At 39.4% G+C, this 15,997-nt stretch overlaps 1 protein-coding gene across 1 annotated transcript in view; it reads left to right on the top strand.

Annotated features, from left to right (window-relative positions):
• The window catches only part of LOC139713187 (high affinity cGMP-specific 3',5'-cyclic phosphodiesterase 9A-like), a 267,383-nt gene that overhangs the window by 239,921 nt on the left and 11,465 nt on the right, over positions 1–15,997 (top strand). The window contains exons 5-10 of the mRNA XM_071624937.1: positions 904–1,043; positions 5,016–5,157; positions 7,879–7,974; positions 8,859–8,981; positions 11,629–11,721; positions 12,949–13,119. Of these exons, the coding sequence (XP_071481038.1) occupies positions 904–1,043; positions 5,016–5,157; positions 7,879–7,974; positions 8,859–8,981; positions 11,629–11,721; positions 12,949–13,119 (765 nt within the window). The remainder of the gene's footprint in view (positions 1–903; positions 1,044–5,015; positions 5,158–7,878; positions 7,975–8,858; positions 8,982–11,628; positions 11,722–12,948; positions 13,120–15,997) is intronic.

Below are 15,997 nucleotides of genomic sequence, written 5' to 3'. Positions count from 1 at the left end.
AACAGTGGTTGTTTCTATCCCTGACTAACATTTTAGAACTATTTTAATGCACTAATGTTGGGTTTTAGTTTCATCTGCAAATGATAAATTATGCCTTTAAGGAAATCTTGACAGGGATGTCGACACTTATGACATATTTTGAAGGTTTTAACAACTCTACTATCAAAGCGCCTATGAACATGTGATATTGGTGTCATGTTCTTGTACAACCAAAACAAGAAAACCCCACACAAATAATTTTTTTTTTCTTTTGTGTACACATAATCCAAATGGTGCACATTAGTTGCTGCTAGTTTATGATGGAAATGTATGCAAGTGTATCACTTACGCACTGCTGCAGCAAGTCATTCAGAGTTAATGGCGGTGTATCCAGCTGCTGAGACTACAAGGAATAGCCATTTTATAGATGTTCCACATTTTGCTACAGTTACGATGGGCCGTGCTTAACAAAGCTGGATTGGCCACCTAAACCTCTCACCCACTTTATGCACTCATTCAGTTATGCCTTTGTTCCTTAATTCTTTATTCAGTCAATCAATCAGTCATTCAGTCATATTTTGTGTGATTCATGTGTTCGTTGGTTCATTCATTCATATGAAGTGTTTGTTCGCAAAAACCGATAAGTCCAAATGGAGATATTTGCGATTAAAGGTCAGGAAAAATAAAGAGAATAATAAGAAAATTTTTGCTTCTTTTGACGATAATTTCAAAAATGTACCTTTATATGTAGTGGCCCATATATCATTTAAAAGGTATTATTTTGTACTTTATGACAGAGACCGTACTTCAAAATCTTAAAAAGTGGACTTATCGGTTTATGCGAACAAATCTAACTCTTCATATGTAGGCCTACATTCATTTCATGTTTTGTTTGTTTGTTTGTTTTGTCTTTTGGTATGACAGAGTGTAGAGCACCTCAGCTGGCTGGGTCTTACCAAGGAGTTTGTGGCCAGCTCACAGAACCAGTTGCCTTTCTACAAACAAAAGCTCAGGAAGACTCAGGACGAGCAGAGGAGAGTCTGGGAGAAGTTCAGCAAAATCTCGTGAGTTGCAGCACTTAGCTCTGACTGCTCCGTTAATCCACTCAGGACTAGCTACACATCCTTGAATCCTGTTGATATTGTATGTGAAAATATTGCCCTCGGGATAAAAAGTGTTAATCAGATGAGTGCAAAAGAAGTGATATGCTATTATCACAATGTATGCCAAATACTGGGGTGATGTTGACAAATATCTTCATGGCAAAGGTGGGACTTTAATTCACTCTTAGAACTTTATATAATCGGTTGTGGTGAAATGACAGTTAAGAGAGATGGACATGTGGTGAGGATATGCAGAGATACAAATGATTGTGAACATTTACTTTTGGTGCAATTATGTCAATTTTTGGTAATTAATGATGACAACCATAGCATGCTGAGCTGAAATTAAGAAATGGTAGAGACAGACAGACAAACAGACAGACAATAGATGCCTCCCAAAATAATAGAGAAATGCTCTCTCAGATGCTCCATTTTTAGCAAGATCCGGGCGGTGTGAGTTACAAACTGTTCCCTTTAATGTCAAACACATTGCATGCATGCAGCAATTTAATGCCTAACCATGCTTAATGTCCTGTTTACAAATACACGTCACTCCGAATAAGTTTGCGAGTGCCTTTTTTTTGGGCATATGCTCACTAGCAGGCATATGTTTATGCCAGGGGTTCAGAGCGGCGGCGGCAGTGGCGGCCATCTTTTTCATTGCGATGTGATTCGTGCCAAAGATTATGTTGGGTGTTGCTTGGTTACGGGTCATCAGCTGCCTCAAAATGTGACTTCAATGTAATGAAACTTTTATGACGTGGATTATGTGAGCTCGTAGAGAGTAAAGTTATATACATGTGGCATTGTTGTTGTCATTTTTTTTTGTTGTCTCAGGGAGGGTGTGATTGATAATGGGAGTTGTATTTATCCTTTGATATGCATGAACTATGCATGGCAACTCTTCAGTCTTTGCTTCCCATCTATGAAAAGGGCTAGCGTTCACATTTGCAGACGGTGTAGTTAAATCAGTATATGGGAAATGCCAGCGAGTGGCGGCATTGATGCAATTCGGCTCGTGCAGAGTGACGGAGGCCGTGCCAAATTTTCCGAAGTGGATAATTTGAGCTGATGATGCCTTGTATTAGCTTCTTAAGCACTGCAACAAGAACAATGCTGGAGCGTATTATAAAATGGGTTCAAGAATGTAGCCAATAGGAAGCGCTGAAATGAGACACACCTCCTTCCTTTACTTCAGTACAACTGCACTGCCTGTAATCCTATGGTAGATTGCCGATCGTCTGTGCGCGCGGCGGCTCCTTTGATGAATTGCATGCATACGCGTACGCGCTGTCAATCCTGTAAACAACTTCTAGTTCGGGCTGCCGGCCGGCCGGCCTGTCTTCCCTTGTGCATAACATATGTGGCGTACGTACGTATACTGTACTATACGTACACTTTGTACAGTACAGTAGACCAATTAGCGTTATGGCCGGACCGGACGCGTACATGGAGTCACTTTGAAGAGCAAATCCATCGATTTAGCAGGTTAATTCTCACGCCGTTTTCAGAGTATGTTGTCTAGTAGGCCTATATGAGGAGTCTATATCAAGTCTTTAAGGTAAAGAGTGCATATTCTATGTAAAATAAGTAAGTTTTCATGCGGGTGTCCGGAAACCCAACCCCCCATTATACTTATACTGTATGTGCGGGACTTCCGCGAGTGCGACAGTATGTGCGTAAAAGTTTGGGACGAACATCTTTGGACGTCTTGACCCACAAAGGTACGTGAAAAACGCTGAAAAATGATGTTAGTTTTCGAATTTTCGACCCATTTTATAAAACAAATGATGCACAGGATTATTTCGTGGCGTTAGTGTAGGCGTAGCTCACTCCTACACTAACGCACTCTTTCCTGTGCATCATTTGTATATTATTGTGATCACCAAAATTCGCTATCAAGATCGTTCCACTTAGAGTCAATGTTTGCTGAATTATTTTGTTTTATAACACACCTGTCCACGGCTCATAGTTTATTAAGACACCAATCTCTGCTCATCAGAGAATCTTGAAGTCTGGTCTGTGGCAATTCCTGTCTATTATCAGGCAATATGAATGCTGAGTCACTTAATTGACATTATGCTTCATTTTTCAATCATTGTATGTTCACTGTAGTTTGCACTCTTCTGCACAAGAGGAAAATCCGAACAGTCAATGTACATGTAATTAATACTTTCTGCAAATTTCCTCATCCTGGAAAGTTTAATCTAGAAGTTCTTTTCCTTCCTTACAAAAAGATTGTTGGTAGTCTGAGATGTTCAATATAGATTGATGAATCATGTTTGGTGTTTATGATGAATGTCAGCATTTTCCCCATCTTCCCCTTGCAGATTTTCTACTAAACTTTAAAGTCAGGTCATGAAACTTCATAGTGCCCATCCACAAAGAATTTGTCTCGCTCTGAAATTTGTCATGAAAGTGTTGAGTGAATGTATTGCCAGACTTTTATTAGTTTTCTTTATTTGGTAGGGGGTGAAACATCTGGAAATATTGCCCTCTTTAATAAGAACGCTAATTGTGACCCTGCACTTCAAAACAAACAAAAAGTTGCCAGACATGAATTTTTAGATAAGACCATGTGCTGAAAGAGCAGACATTAAGCTTTAAAATGATGTATAACTCAAATCAAATGGACTCTGCTAACCTATCTAAATATTGGAAAGAAAGCACAAACTCAGGAAAAGTGTGAACTGAGAAAAGAGGCTCTCAAGTACAGTGTCTATTCAAGCGCTTAATCTTTACCAAATCGTGCTGGCTGTGCGATGAATGGGACAAAAAACAGAAAGTAAGCCACCAGAGTAACAACAATGAAGTGATTATTAGATTAAACTGAAATTAAGCATGCCTCATTAACACATTCTGTCCATAATTAATGCCAATTTTCAAAGCAGTAGCACTATCCTTTCAAAAGTTATTAGAGTTGAAAGTGAAGAGTGTGGACAAGGTTTTTCAGAAATGAAAAGGGGATTCTAAAGACACACCTAATCACACTATTCTACCAAAAATGTTCGAGATAAACTGCTAAAAAAACACACTTTCCTGCCCGTTTTACGATACCAAATTTTAACATAATGTAAAAGAAGACCCGCTCTTTCAGAAAATATGAAAAAGTCAAGTTCGGCTAGGTTGACCCATTTCACTAATTTTCAGTCCTCACGCAAAATCAGTGTGTGCGACTTTATGTTCGTTTTGAGGTGCACAGTCACAATTATTCTATCATGTTTTGGCACATGATTGAGTGTCTCAACAACTTCCATTAAAGTCAGCATCTCATGTAAAATTATCTTGTTGATAAAAGTATTCTAATTATGGTGGCATAATGCCTGTAGATGACAGATTGTAGGTAGCACCATCGTATTAGTATTATTTTATAATTTACTGTTTACAGCATATACTGTATTTCAATAACAAGCTTAATTTTTCATGAATTGGGACTTCCTGGTAATTTTGCTAATGGTTAAATTTGCGATCGTGGAGTACAGTAACCATCGCAGCAAAAATGTACGTGTGCATTTTTGCATTCATGTTAGGATCAGAGCTAATAAGTTCATGTGTTGGTGAATTGGCGAAAAGCAACCCCACAAAATAATGGCTTAGACAGTACTGTACAACCAGAAATGTTCTCATGCATTTCAATGTCACAAATTTAGCGAGAGCCAAAATTTGCAAAATTGAATATGCATGCAAAATTTCTTGTCTACACTATCAATACATTGAATGCCAGTGGCAATTTGTGAACATTGCATGATGTGGCGAACATTTCTTGTTTTACCGTGCGGTATTTCAGTGATAGCACTGGACGCGGTATTTCAGTGATAGCACTTGACGTGGTATCAGTGGGGTAGGGGCAGCAAGAGGGCTTTTGTCACGTTTTTGTGAAGGCAATAGTCTTGACCGGCGATTTCTGTCTGGTTTTTTGCGCACCTCCAGCAGACACCTGCAGCTGACTGACGACATCAGGGAGTACTTGAGGCAGCCGACGTTCGACAACTGGCAGTGGGAGGATGCTGAGATGATGCTCCTCCTCCAGCAGATGTACATCGACCTGGACTTCATCTCGAAGTTCAACATCGAGGTGAGGAGACGGACTGGAATTGGGGGGGGGGGGGGGGAGGAGGGGCATGACCTGAGCCTAGCTATTTCGTTAAAACTTGCTATGATAGCAACTCTTGCAGGAATGGCGATATTGCTGTCGTGGGAATGACAAGAATTCTTCTCCCTGATTGGCTGTTGGTACACGAACTTGCTATTCTGGCAAGAGTTATTTTTTTATCATCTTTAATGAGTTGGCGCCCTCCTGGTCGTATTTGGTTTATGGCTATCAGTAGGCCAATTTTAGTGGTGTCTGTAGCGAGCTCTATAGTTTGCCTGCTCCAATGAACAACTGGCTTTCTTTGTCATTTTTGGTTCAGATGTCCAAAATATTAAAGGGAAATTGAAAATGATTTGATTATCTCACATCTTGTACAGTATTACATAAAATGATAATGCCATGTATACATTTGTAGAATTCATTGTGGTCTTTAAGCAGATAAACCAATAGGCTAAAAAACCCAAAACAAATAATGGTACACGTTGAACAAGGATGATGACGTATGAGATTACACATATTCCAGTAATATAACGATGTAATTCCATTGCGCACAGAGCATAATTGGCCCTCCGCAAATTCTACTGGGGTTTCACCACCTTGTTGTAAATGGATTAAAGTAGCCAAATGAACAGCAACAAGGTAAAAAAGTGGACAATCTCTTTATAGACATAACATTTAAAATCAGAGATATCTAAACATGCCAGTAAAGGTCCCCCCCCCCCCCCACTGCATCTGTAAATGAAAGTGTGGAGTTTAAATCTTGGGAGGGATGAATTGTGTTGAAGGTCTTTAATGTGAAGTACCATGAGACTAGATTACGAGTTGATGTCTCTGCCTTTTTGGCTTGCGTACAGCTCTCATGTGGCTGCACTGAGGGACACTGTATGCCACGGCCTTCCCTGCTTGCGTCTTTTCTTGCAAGTCTGTTTCAGGGGCATCATTGGCTAGAATTATGGCTCTGAAATCCACAGTGAAATGAAACGACACGGAGCACAAATTCGCTAGGGGCCGGCATACACAAAGGAATGGCAAGAATTCATGGGAAAGGTGGGAAGGGAGGAAGAATCATTACAAAAGATGTGGAAGATATATTCCCCCCCCCCCCCCCCCCCCCCGAGGTCTACTGGATTTTCTGCATTTGTGGGAAGCATCTCGGGGCTGGGTTCTCGTGGGGGCGTGATGTTGCAGACACCATTTTGGTGTGACTTGTATTGTTGGGCAGGAAAGGTTACTGCTGAGGAAATGGAGGACTAAAGCACGCGTTTCCCTAGGGCCAGCGAGCTTGATACACTCGCGAACAATGAGCCGTAATTCTATGGCATTTGTCCTTCATTCCAGTGCGTAATTACGCACGTGCCCTGTAGTTAACGTCGTTCGTATATTCAACGATGAAATGTGAGATTGGTGTGTGCATAAGATTGGAGATTCTCTTTGTGCACACTGAAGCAATATCCTTTTCATGTACAAACCGACTTCTCTCAATAGCAAACTGTGATGAATGTGAAGTTCATGTATTCGTTACTTGAATTTGCTGATAGTTACTTTTAGCAACTGTCTTTTTATATTATGTGTTATGTTGGAATTGGAAGTGATGTGCTTTGAGGCCTCCACCACAAAGAGTACTAGAGGCATTATGTTTTCATCATGTCCATTCATCCTTCCATCTGTCCATCTGTCCATTTGTCCTACTCAGATATCATTATCAAAATTAAGGAAAGAACATTGCATGAATTTCCATAATGCTTGGCCCAGGTATGCAATGTAAGATATATAATTTGTGCTTTGATTACATTTCGGACAAATCCCTCGTAGAAGTGTTTTTGTAGCTAAATATCTGTCAGGCAAGAAAAAAAGGAGAAAAAAAAAGGAAAAAGTAGATACAGAGAAAACAGTAAAGAGAGGTTTTTGTAGCATTATTCACAGCTGACGTATAGTGGTTTCAAAATAATGGCAGAAAACACATTATCAAGTTGGCATGACATTTCAGATTATGCTGGAATTATCACAGCAGTAATCATTGTGTCAATTTCAGCAGTGTAGCGCTGCCTGTAATGTGTTAAAAAGTGGGATTTACCCCAAATATATCTGTGGATTGATTGAATGCAGCAATAGCAGTGTAGCATACAAAAACTGTATTAAATTTTATTTTTGCACCATTCTTCACACTGTGCCATGAGACTCTAAAGCCACAAAAAAATTAAGATTCTAGCAATAAACAATGAAAAAATACATGTTTGAATCCAAATGCTTTTCTTTCAAATTGCTGCGGTGAATGGCTGCAGATGAACTAATGCTTTCGTATAGAGTACATAACACTACATATCCAGATCACACTTCATCACACGTAGCACATCCAGATCAAAGCTTTTTTTTAATAGCGGTCCTCCATTTTCAACAGCCTACACATATACAGTGTACCTACTCTGTATTATCCATTGTTTAATCCAACACAAATAAATTCCATATGACTTCGTTCAAATTTTGTTCCCTTCGTCGTGATATGTGTAACAATTTACTGTATTTACTGATGTATTTGAAATATTTTGGATTCATAACCATGCTGTGTTTATGACTGTGTAATGATTTTGTGGTAAATAGAAAATAGATGAAATGAAATAAGATTAAGTGAAGTGAAATGAAATGAAATAAAATGAAGTGAAATCAAATACCAGTCAATTTTATTGTTTTTGTTTTCCTTTCCAGATGCCTATTCTGCAGAACTTCCTTTTTGAGGTGTTTCGGCATTACAACAACGTTCCATTCCACAATTTCAAGCATTGCTTTTGTGTCTCTCAGATGGTAAGAAAATATATCTAGGGTAGTATATTCTTGTCTTCAAGAAAAATTAATCAATCTTGAAATTGGACAGTTTCCATTTGTTCGACCCTTCAGAGAAGTATGTACAGTGTAGTTTTCCATTTCCATTTTTTTTTTCATATGTTTGTACAGTGTATGTCTGGCTATCTCTGCCCTTGTGTTGATAAACCATTCGTAAGCATGTGTTGTAGTTTGATTCAGGTCATATTTGAATAACAGTTTAAAAGGTGTGAATGCACACATTCACCCACAAAACTGCCCTTCTATCACATATTGATTTATTATTGGTTCATGTAGACTGTACCATATGTACCCCAAAAAAGAATACAACGGGACCCTCCGCAATGATAACTTTAAAGATAGTGAATCAATCCAAATATAACTTCAGGTTATCAAACTATAACTTATTACCCATGTCTTGCAGAAAACCTCATCATATTTGCTTCAGCGGTCAAAGAGAAATTATGATTTTTGTAGAGCATGTCAGGAATCCCTTCCATCCACGTTCTGTCCATTCTGTTCACACATTAACATGCAGATCCAAGAGCATCCAGGTGCTAAACCTGGCAAAATCACACCCATGACATGCTTCACAACATTTCACATTTCTCTGTGACCACCTAACCAAATTGAATAGGGTTTTCTGCAAAATATAGGTAAGAAGATGTTATATTTTTCGACCCTGAAATAGCATTCAGACAGATTAATCATATTGGAAGTTACCAGTGCTAAAATCCAATTGTAATTTTTTTTTTTTGTGGACATACTGTACTTTAGCCAGATTAGACCTCCTTTCAAGATAGTCAGCAGTGCGATTAACCTTCTGTTTTCCACTGCTGCTAATACTCTCTGTCTTGTCATCCCAGATGTACGGAATCGTTTGGCTGGTCGACATGCCCAAACTCATCGGCGACTTGGAGTGTTTAGTCATGATTACGTCTGCCATCTGCCACGACCTCGATCATCCGGGCTACAATAATGCGTACCAGGTGGGTGGACCGTTTGGTGTCTGTGGAGGGGAGGGAAATTCCCTCTTCAGGAATGATGCAGGGGTATCTCTTGGTTTGTGGGAGAGGGGGGAGGCATAATTCCATAGTATTTGGAGCAGAGGTGTGTGATGCCAAAAGCAATTTTGCCTCTGTGGAGTGTTGGAACCAGTCCTGATAGTTTCTAGGAAGCTTATAGTCATTGGGGCCAAAGAGTTTAATAAATTGTGAAGATTTTTTTTCCCCTCCCACTTCCTTGATGGTTGAGGTCAGTTTCTGTCCATTCAAATTCGTGAATTCTTGTGTGGAGTTCTGTTTTTTTTTGCAACTGATTGACAAATTGTCCTTCATCAAGAAGTATTCAGTGTTTTTAGTAGTAGCCAATCATGGGCATACATACTTGGGTGGCACTTGAATCAATGATCTCCCGATTATTAGTCAGGTGTCTTATCCACTAGACTACCGAGCTTCAGCCCGACTGCCAGTACTGGTTCTCCTTCTAATTCATGTGCATGAGAGTATCATGATGAGCCCCTGCTGGAGGGGGAAATGTTTTAAAGGGGCATTACAGATGATTTTCATGATTTCACATCGTGTGGTACATACATAAATAGACAGTTCTATGTATAGATTTGTGGCATTTATTGTGGTCCTTGAGCAGGGAAACCAATACTTTGAAGAAATTACACTGAACGATGACGATGACATAGGAGGCTCACATATTTCAGAAATGTAGTAGTGTAATTTCATTACAATACCGCTTGCTCAACAAGTTCACCTGTGTAGAATCTATGCATGCCTTCTTCTTTTGTTCTGCTTCCTTGAGCCCAACCTCATGCATTCTTGTGGTGAGGCTGCCATGTCATCATCCTTGTTTATTGCAATTTGTTAAAATTTTGAAAATATTCTTATTCTTCATCTCAATCACTATACATATTGAAACTCTATAATCAGTACAGCTAATTTATACTTGTTCAAATGTACAAGTCTGAAAATAATCAGGAGGTCTCCTTTAAACAGTTTTTATGTCTTATGTTAATTGGTACTAGGTCTTTCTGTCAGGACAAACTGTTCACACCCACCTCTAAATGATTGCCTGATTCTCCCTGACACATCCACTGACGGTCCAGTTCTACTGGCCCTTACTCTTTGACCGTGCACTGATTTATAGGCTCACACTTGATGGAAGGGCCTATATTTTGTTTTACTGACAGGCAGTGGTTGAATAGCCTTGAGACCTACTGTACCTGACTGCAAGCATGGTGTGTGATTTGTAGTGAGGAATAATCCATTAGTGCAAGGAACTTTGGCAAAATCTCATGAAAAATTCATAACCCAATCCGTTCTGCCATTTCCCCTCGGCCTAACACGGGTTAATCCATTAGCTGTGGTAGAGAAACATCAAGGGGCTGGCCTTGCATTTGTATATAAAATCCATGCTGCATCAGAGATGAGATCTCCTTTGTATACCCTAGCAAAATTATATGTTAAATTTACCGATAGAATATATCAGAGTAGTTTCCATCCTTCATGTGCGGCAGCTCTGGAACGCTGAGTGTTTGTTAAATGTGTTGGCATAATTTGTCACTCTTTGGCATTCGGTCCAGAGGTGATGCATAATTGAAGGGCTGCACAATTTTTCTGCTTGTACAAGAGATATATTGGGACTAAAGAGCATGAGCCTTTTTTGCCTTGATACTTGTTGTACAATTACAAAAATTAAAATCCTATAAATGGATAACTAGTAGTTTTGTTTTGTTTGTTCGTTTTTTTTTTAATGGAATGTAACTCCAATGTGCAGACAAGCGAGACCACATAATCTATGCAATATCTTATTAATCGTGCATGATCATGAATGCAATATCGTCGCTGGGGTGATAAGACCTTGTATCTGCAATTTTGGTGAAAATGACTTTTTTTGGATTATTGATCAAATAATGGGTTAAGTGATGTCCTGTCCAAATCCCAACTGTCTTACTCCAAAAATGAAGCCACCACGGCATGCCAAAGGAAAGGCTATCCCATTCGCCCCAGTGCTTTGGCCGCCATGTTTTTTGGCTCTCCTGAACATTAGACATTTTGTAGATACGAGGTCTTATCGCCCCAGCGACGATATGCTACATGGTTTGCATAGCAGATGCATAGTTGGCCCAAGAGCAGTGAAATTTTTCAAGGCCTAAGTGCATTTTGGCTAATTAATGTATTTTGAATGTGGGTAGGATAGGTTATTGCCCGACATGTCAAACACCTAGTGTGTTGGTACATGAAATTGAATTTTGCATACAAATTGTATGTCTTCTTTGGAGTGCATTGGTTTCAGGCTGTCAAGATCATAGAGGTGATACTGATTAAGATACAGCATGTGGCCCAAGTATACAAACTAAAAGATGCCTCCATCTTTTAGTGCCTGTGCAAATGTCCAGTTCAATGCGTTACCAAGGACAATTATGACTTTGGCACTTGTCATGTCGCCAAGTCTGTGCTTTTTTTTTTGGGGGGGGGGGGCTGTCTTGGCTCATGGATTCACTGCTTATCTTAGATTTCAACGGACTCTGACCCCATGAAAGTCTTTAAAAAAAGGATGCACCTATTTCGGAGGTGTGAATACACAATGTAATGTGAGGTCTCCATCTCCCTTTCCCATCAACAGGTGAATGCGAGGACGGAGCTTGCCATCAGGTATAACGACATCTCACCCCTCGAGAACCACCACTGCTCCGTGGCTTTCAAGATCCTTGAGAAGGTAAGAGGAGGACCTGTAGTAATCATTGTGAAAATCAATTGGTTGTTCACTTTAAATGTCACATGCTTTCCTAATGGAAGATAAGAGGAGAGCCTGTAGTGATAATGTTGATAATCAAGAGGTTGCTCACTTTTAATGTCCCATGCTTTCTTTACACATGTGAAGTTCAGTAGGAGTGTCAGTTGCTAGGCAGAGATGAACATTCCAGAACAAATTTTCCTTTGATGTTCGTAAAGATTAGAGATCTTGTTATTGGTAGCTTTTTATTTGTCAGAGATTGTTATTTGTATGCTTGTGCAAACTGTATAAATTAATTTTGCTTTTGACCCCCCCCCCCCCAAAAAAAAAAAAAAGAAAAGAAAAAAAAAGTGATGTAGAAAGTGTAACATAATAATGAACATTATGCTGGTAGACAGTACTTACATTGTAGCAAAACCTTATTGGTTGAAAGGCACTGTCAGGCTGCTCACTGAGAGATATCAGAAAATGTCTGCATCAATGGCTAGTAAATGCAGAGAGGAAGGAAAGAAAATAGCACATTAAAAAAGGATAATGAGAGAAGCTTCTAGAAAGTTTTGGGAGGCAAACTTGTCATGGGGAAAGTGTGATATAACTGGCTCTTCTCTCTTCTTTCCCCCTTCCTCCTTCCCTCTTGCCACCCCCCCTCCACTTGACACCACCTCCGCTTCCTATTCCTCATCCTTTCTTACCATCCTTTCCTCTTTCTTCCATCACTTCTTCTTCCACTGTCCTCCTCCATCCTGCTTCCCCTTATCCTGCTCTTCTCTCTCCATCCTCTCTCTTCTCCATTTCCTCTTTCTGCTTTCTCCTGTTTGAAACCCTTCCTCTCTTCTTCCTCGTCTTTCTCTCTTTCTTTCTCTCCACTTTCCTCCTTCCTCACTCGTCTTCTCTCTTTTTCTTTTGTCTTCCTTCATTCCAATTTTCCTCCTCTTCCTCCTCTTTTCATACCTCCACCCACCTTATGTCCCTCCTTCTCCTATCTGTTCTCTTTCTTCTGTTCTTCCTGGTCTTCTCTTTTCTCCCTCATTCTTCTTCTTCTGCTGTCTGCCATTGTGTGCTTCCTGATTTCTTTTCATTCCTCATCTCTCCTTCTCTTTCTCTTTGTTTGTCTCAACTCTGACTTCTTCCTCCTCTCTTCTTCCTTTTTTCCTCCCTTCCCACCCTCCCCGTCCCTCTCTCTTTTCCCTCTTGTCCTCCGGCCACCAGCCCCACTGCAATATCTTCAAAAACTTCAGTCCCGAGATGTTCAAGCAGGTGCGGGAGGGCATCATCCGCTGTATCCTAGCAACCGACATGGCCAAGCACAACGAGATCCTCAACTGCTTCAAGGATCTGCTCCCAGTTTTCGACTTCAGCAATAAGGCGCACAAAGACACGGTGAGCCCCATTGTCGAGTGCGCAAGATCGGTTTGGGGTCTTTTTTTCTTTCTTTCTTTCTTCTTTTCTGCTATCACTAATGTCTCATTATATAGAGTACCATTCCCTGAAGAGATTTTGTCTTCGTTACATAATGGATACGACTCTACCTGTGAATATGTTGGAGTGAGGCACTGCGTATGTTAGAGGTATCCACAAAGTGTACATTTATGGTAAAGGATAGCGGTGTAGTTTCGTATCTGTAACAATACCCTTTACAGGGCTCATTGGCTGCATCACCTCAAAAATACATATCAACTGCATCTCCTCAACAATACAGGCATTATTTGTTTTAAAAGATTGGACTACCAAGCAAAAATTCTGTCTTGACATATTGACATATGGTAGATCTGTCGTCAGCACACATGATCTATTGGATTTGATTTTAGTGTACGTACTCCCTGTCATCCATCAAGCTAATTCAATAATTGCTCATTTTACGAGGGTCTTTTGTTGACCAACTGCTGCCTGGCTCACACAAGACACCCCAGCTGGCTGTGCCCAATAAACTCGGTGGGAGCTCTCCGCAAGTACAATTATACCGCAATTAGCTCCATCATTGAGGTCACACATGCTTACAATTGACTAGTAAGTGTACTACCCGACCTCTGCACTCAGTACATTTCTGCATAGAATTGAACACACAGACAAATCTAGACCTGGGGCCCGTTTTATAAAACTTGTCATCAGTGACAAGTTGTCATAGATGTGACAAGCTACTGAAATCCTTGCAGCTGATTGGCTGAAAGCAAATTTGTCATAGAAATGTGACAGTTGTCACTGATGACAAATTTTATGAAACGGGCCCCTGTACATTTACTTTATGTGCTGTTGGAGCAGAAACCAAGCTTGTAAAGACTTCTTAAACAAGTTGCAGTTTAACTCACGGTAATGCTTTCTGACATGTCATAGAGCATCAGGCACTTTTGAAGTCAACCTATGATTAATTTTGATTTATTTATTCAAATACATGTAATACATTGTAGTTATTTTCATCTTGGTTTATCATTAAGATAGTTATCAGTTTAAGATTTGAATTGAAAAAAATTGAATTGAATGGGTCAGTTAGGCAGTTATTTTTGATGCTCAGCTACTTTATCAGTCAATCAACATATTCCACTTTGATTGATGATTGAATAGTGTTTTGAATGAATACAAGTGAAGACATACAGATGTAGATACAATCACCTGCCAATGTCATAGCACAATAAAGTCAAGCACATGATAATGGAGATTTTACACCAATACCAAGATAAAGATAAAGACACACGACACAAAGTATGGTAAGGTTTGAAAATAAGGATACTCTTTACTGTGAATTTTCCTTTTTCTTGATTATATGTTCATTTTGGCGAGGAAGACTCCACATTTGTGAGATGAAGAGTTTGTAGTAATGTTGCATACATAAGCCAAGTGTCCACCCAGCCCAGTTAACAAACCCTATGAGCTAGTTCTAGAAAATCCTAATTTACCCATACTTTATGCTGCTCTTTTTGCAATTAATGCTGAGGACATGGGAGACTAAATTCCATGATGATGATTTTGGCAAGATCATAGAAATATTTTGGTAAATACTCTGGCGCCAGATTATTAAAAGATCTTTAGGCCTATAGTGTTTTGCATGTGTTAGCCCAAAAAGTCATGGGAGAATTTGATGCACAAATTATCCTCTTCTCCCCATTAGTTTTTCTGTTCTGAATCAAGCCTGCACAAAATCAGGGGAAAAATAGAAAGTATTGTCAATTTGAGTAAGATGCAGAAACTCTGATCTCCTAAGCTATGTTGCCAATTTAAAGATCAGTGATATTTTTCGAAATATTAGAGGTTTTCAGTAGTTCAGTAATAGACACAAAGAATGGAGTAGGCCTATGACCAAAATAGAACTCAGGTAAAAGAGATTTGTTTGTGTTGTATTTTTTTCTACCTGACTGAACATGAGGAATAAATAGTAAAATGTTTGGTTGAAAAGGTATGGTATCAAACAAAGGAATGTCATTTCTTTGATTGTAAGATGCACATTTCATTGCTGAAAGTGAGTTTTATGGCTTTGTGCAATCATTTTCTCTCCTGTTACTGCTACATCGAATATGAGCCACTTTGAACCATTTTGGTAAAAACAGGTCACCGGGTCATCTTGTTTCGCCTGCATGTCCTTCAAGAGTCTAACGCAATTAGCTCCCGTGGGATTTTCCCCATTAGACACAATTTTTTTTTTTCCCACTACAAGTGATACTTGTCTGTGCGCTGTGTAGATACGCAATAGTAGGGCACAGTATGGCATGAGCACTTTGACATACATGTAGAGTGTGATCAAATAAAAAGTATATACAAAACCACTTCTTGCTGGTTGCTTCACAAGAGTGGTTATGGGGAGACCATCTTTATTAAATTCAACTCTGTTTAAACTGAGCTCAAAGATCCTTCTGGAATTGATGAATCAAACTTTTGTGCCGTAGCAGCGTGGTGTCTATCATACAACAGTTGTGAGGTTAGTAGTGTATGTATCCATTCATGTGTAGAAAGCCATGACAATCAAAGTAACTGATAACAAATGCAAGAGAGCACTATCAAAAAATATGAAGGAATTTGTGTTTGTATTGCTCCCAATGATCAGCAGAGAAACACAGTTCCATTGTTTATCCAGTGGATGTTGCTATGTGGATTGGTTCAGCTTCAAAATGTCAGTGAAGAAGATTTGATGTAAGGGGATAAAAGTAACACAAAAAGAGAAAAGGTTATTGAGTTATTGGTATCTTATTGAAGAGCTCAATATCCTCTATATTATGATGTCAATTTTAAATTATTTTCATTGTCAGTATAAAAATGTTGAAAGTTAAAC

This window comes from Diadema antillarum, unplaced genomic scaffold, assembly GCF_040938485.1.
Source record: "Diadema antillarum isolate AM-2024a unplaced genomic scaffold, OU_Dant_1.0 scf00000043, whole genome shotgun sequence".
NCBI classification, from domain to species: Eukaryota; Metazoa; Echinodermata; class Echinoidea; order Diadematoida; family Diadematidae; genus Diadema; species Diadema antillarum.
This window is presented reverse-complemented; position numbering and strand designations above follow the sequence as displayed.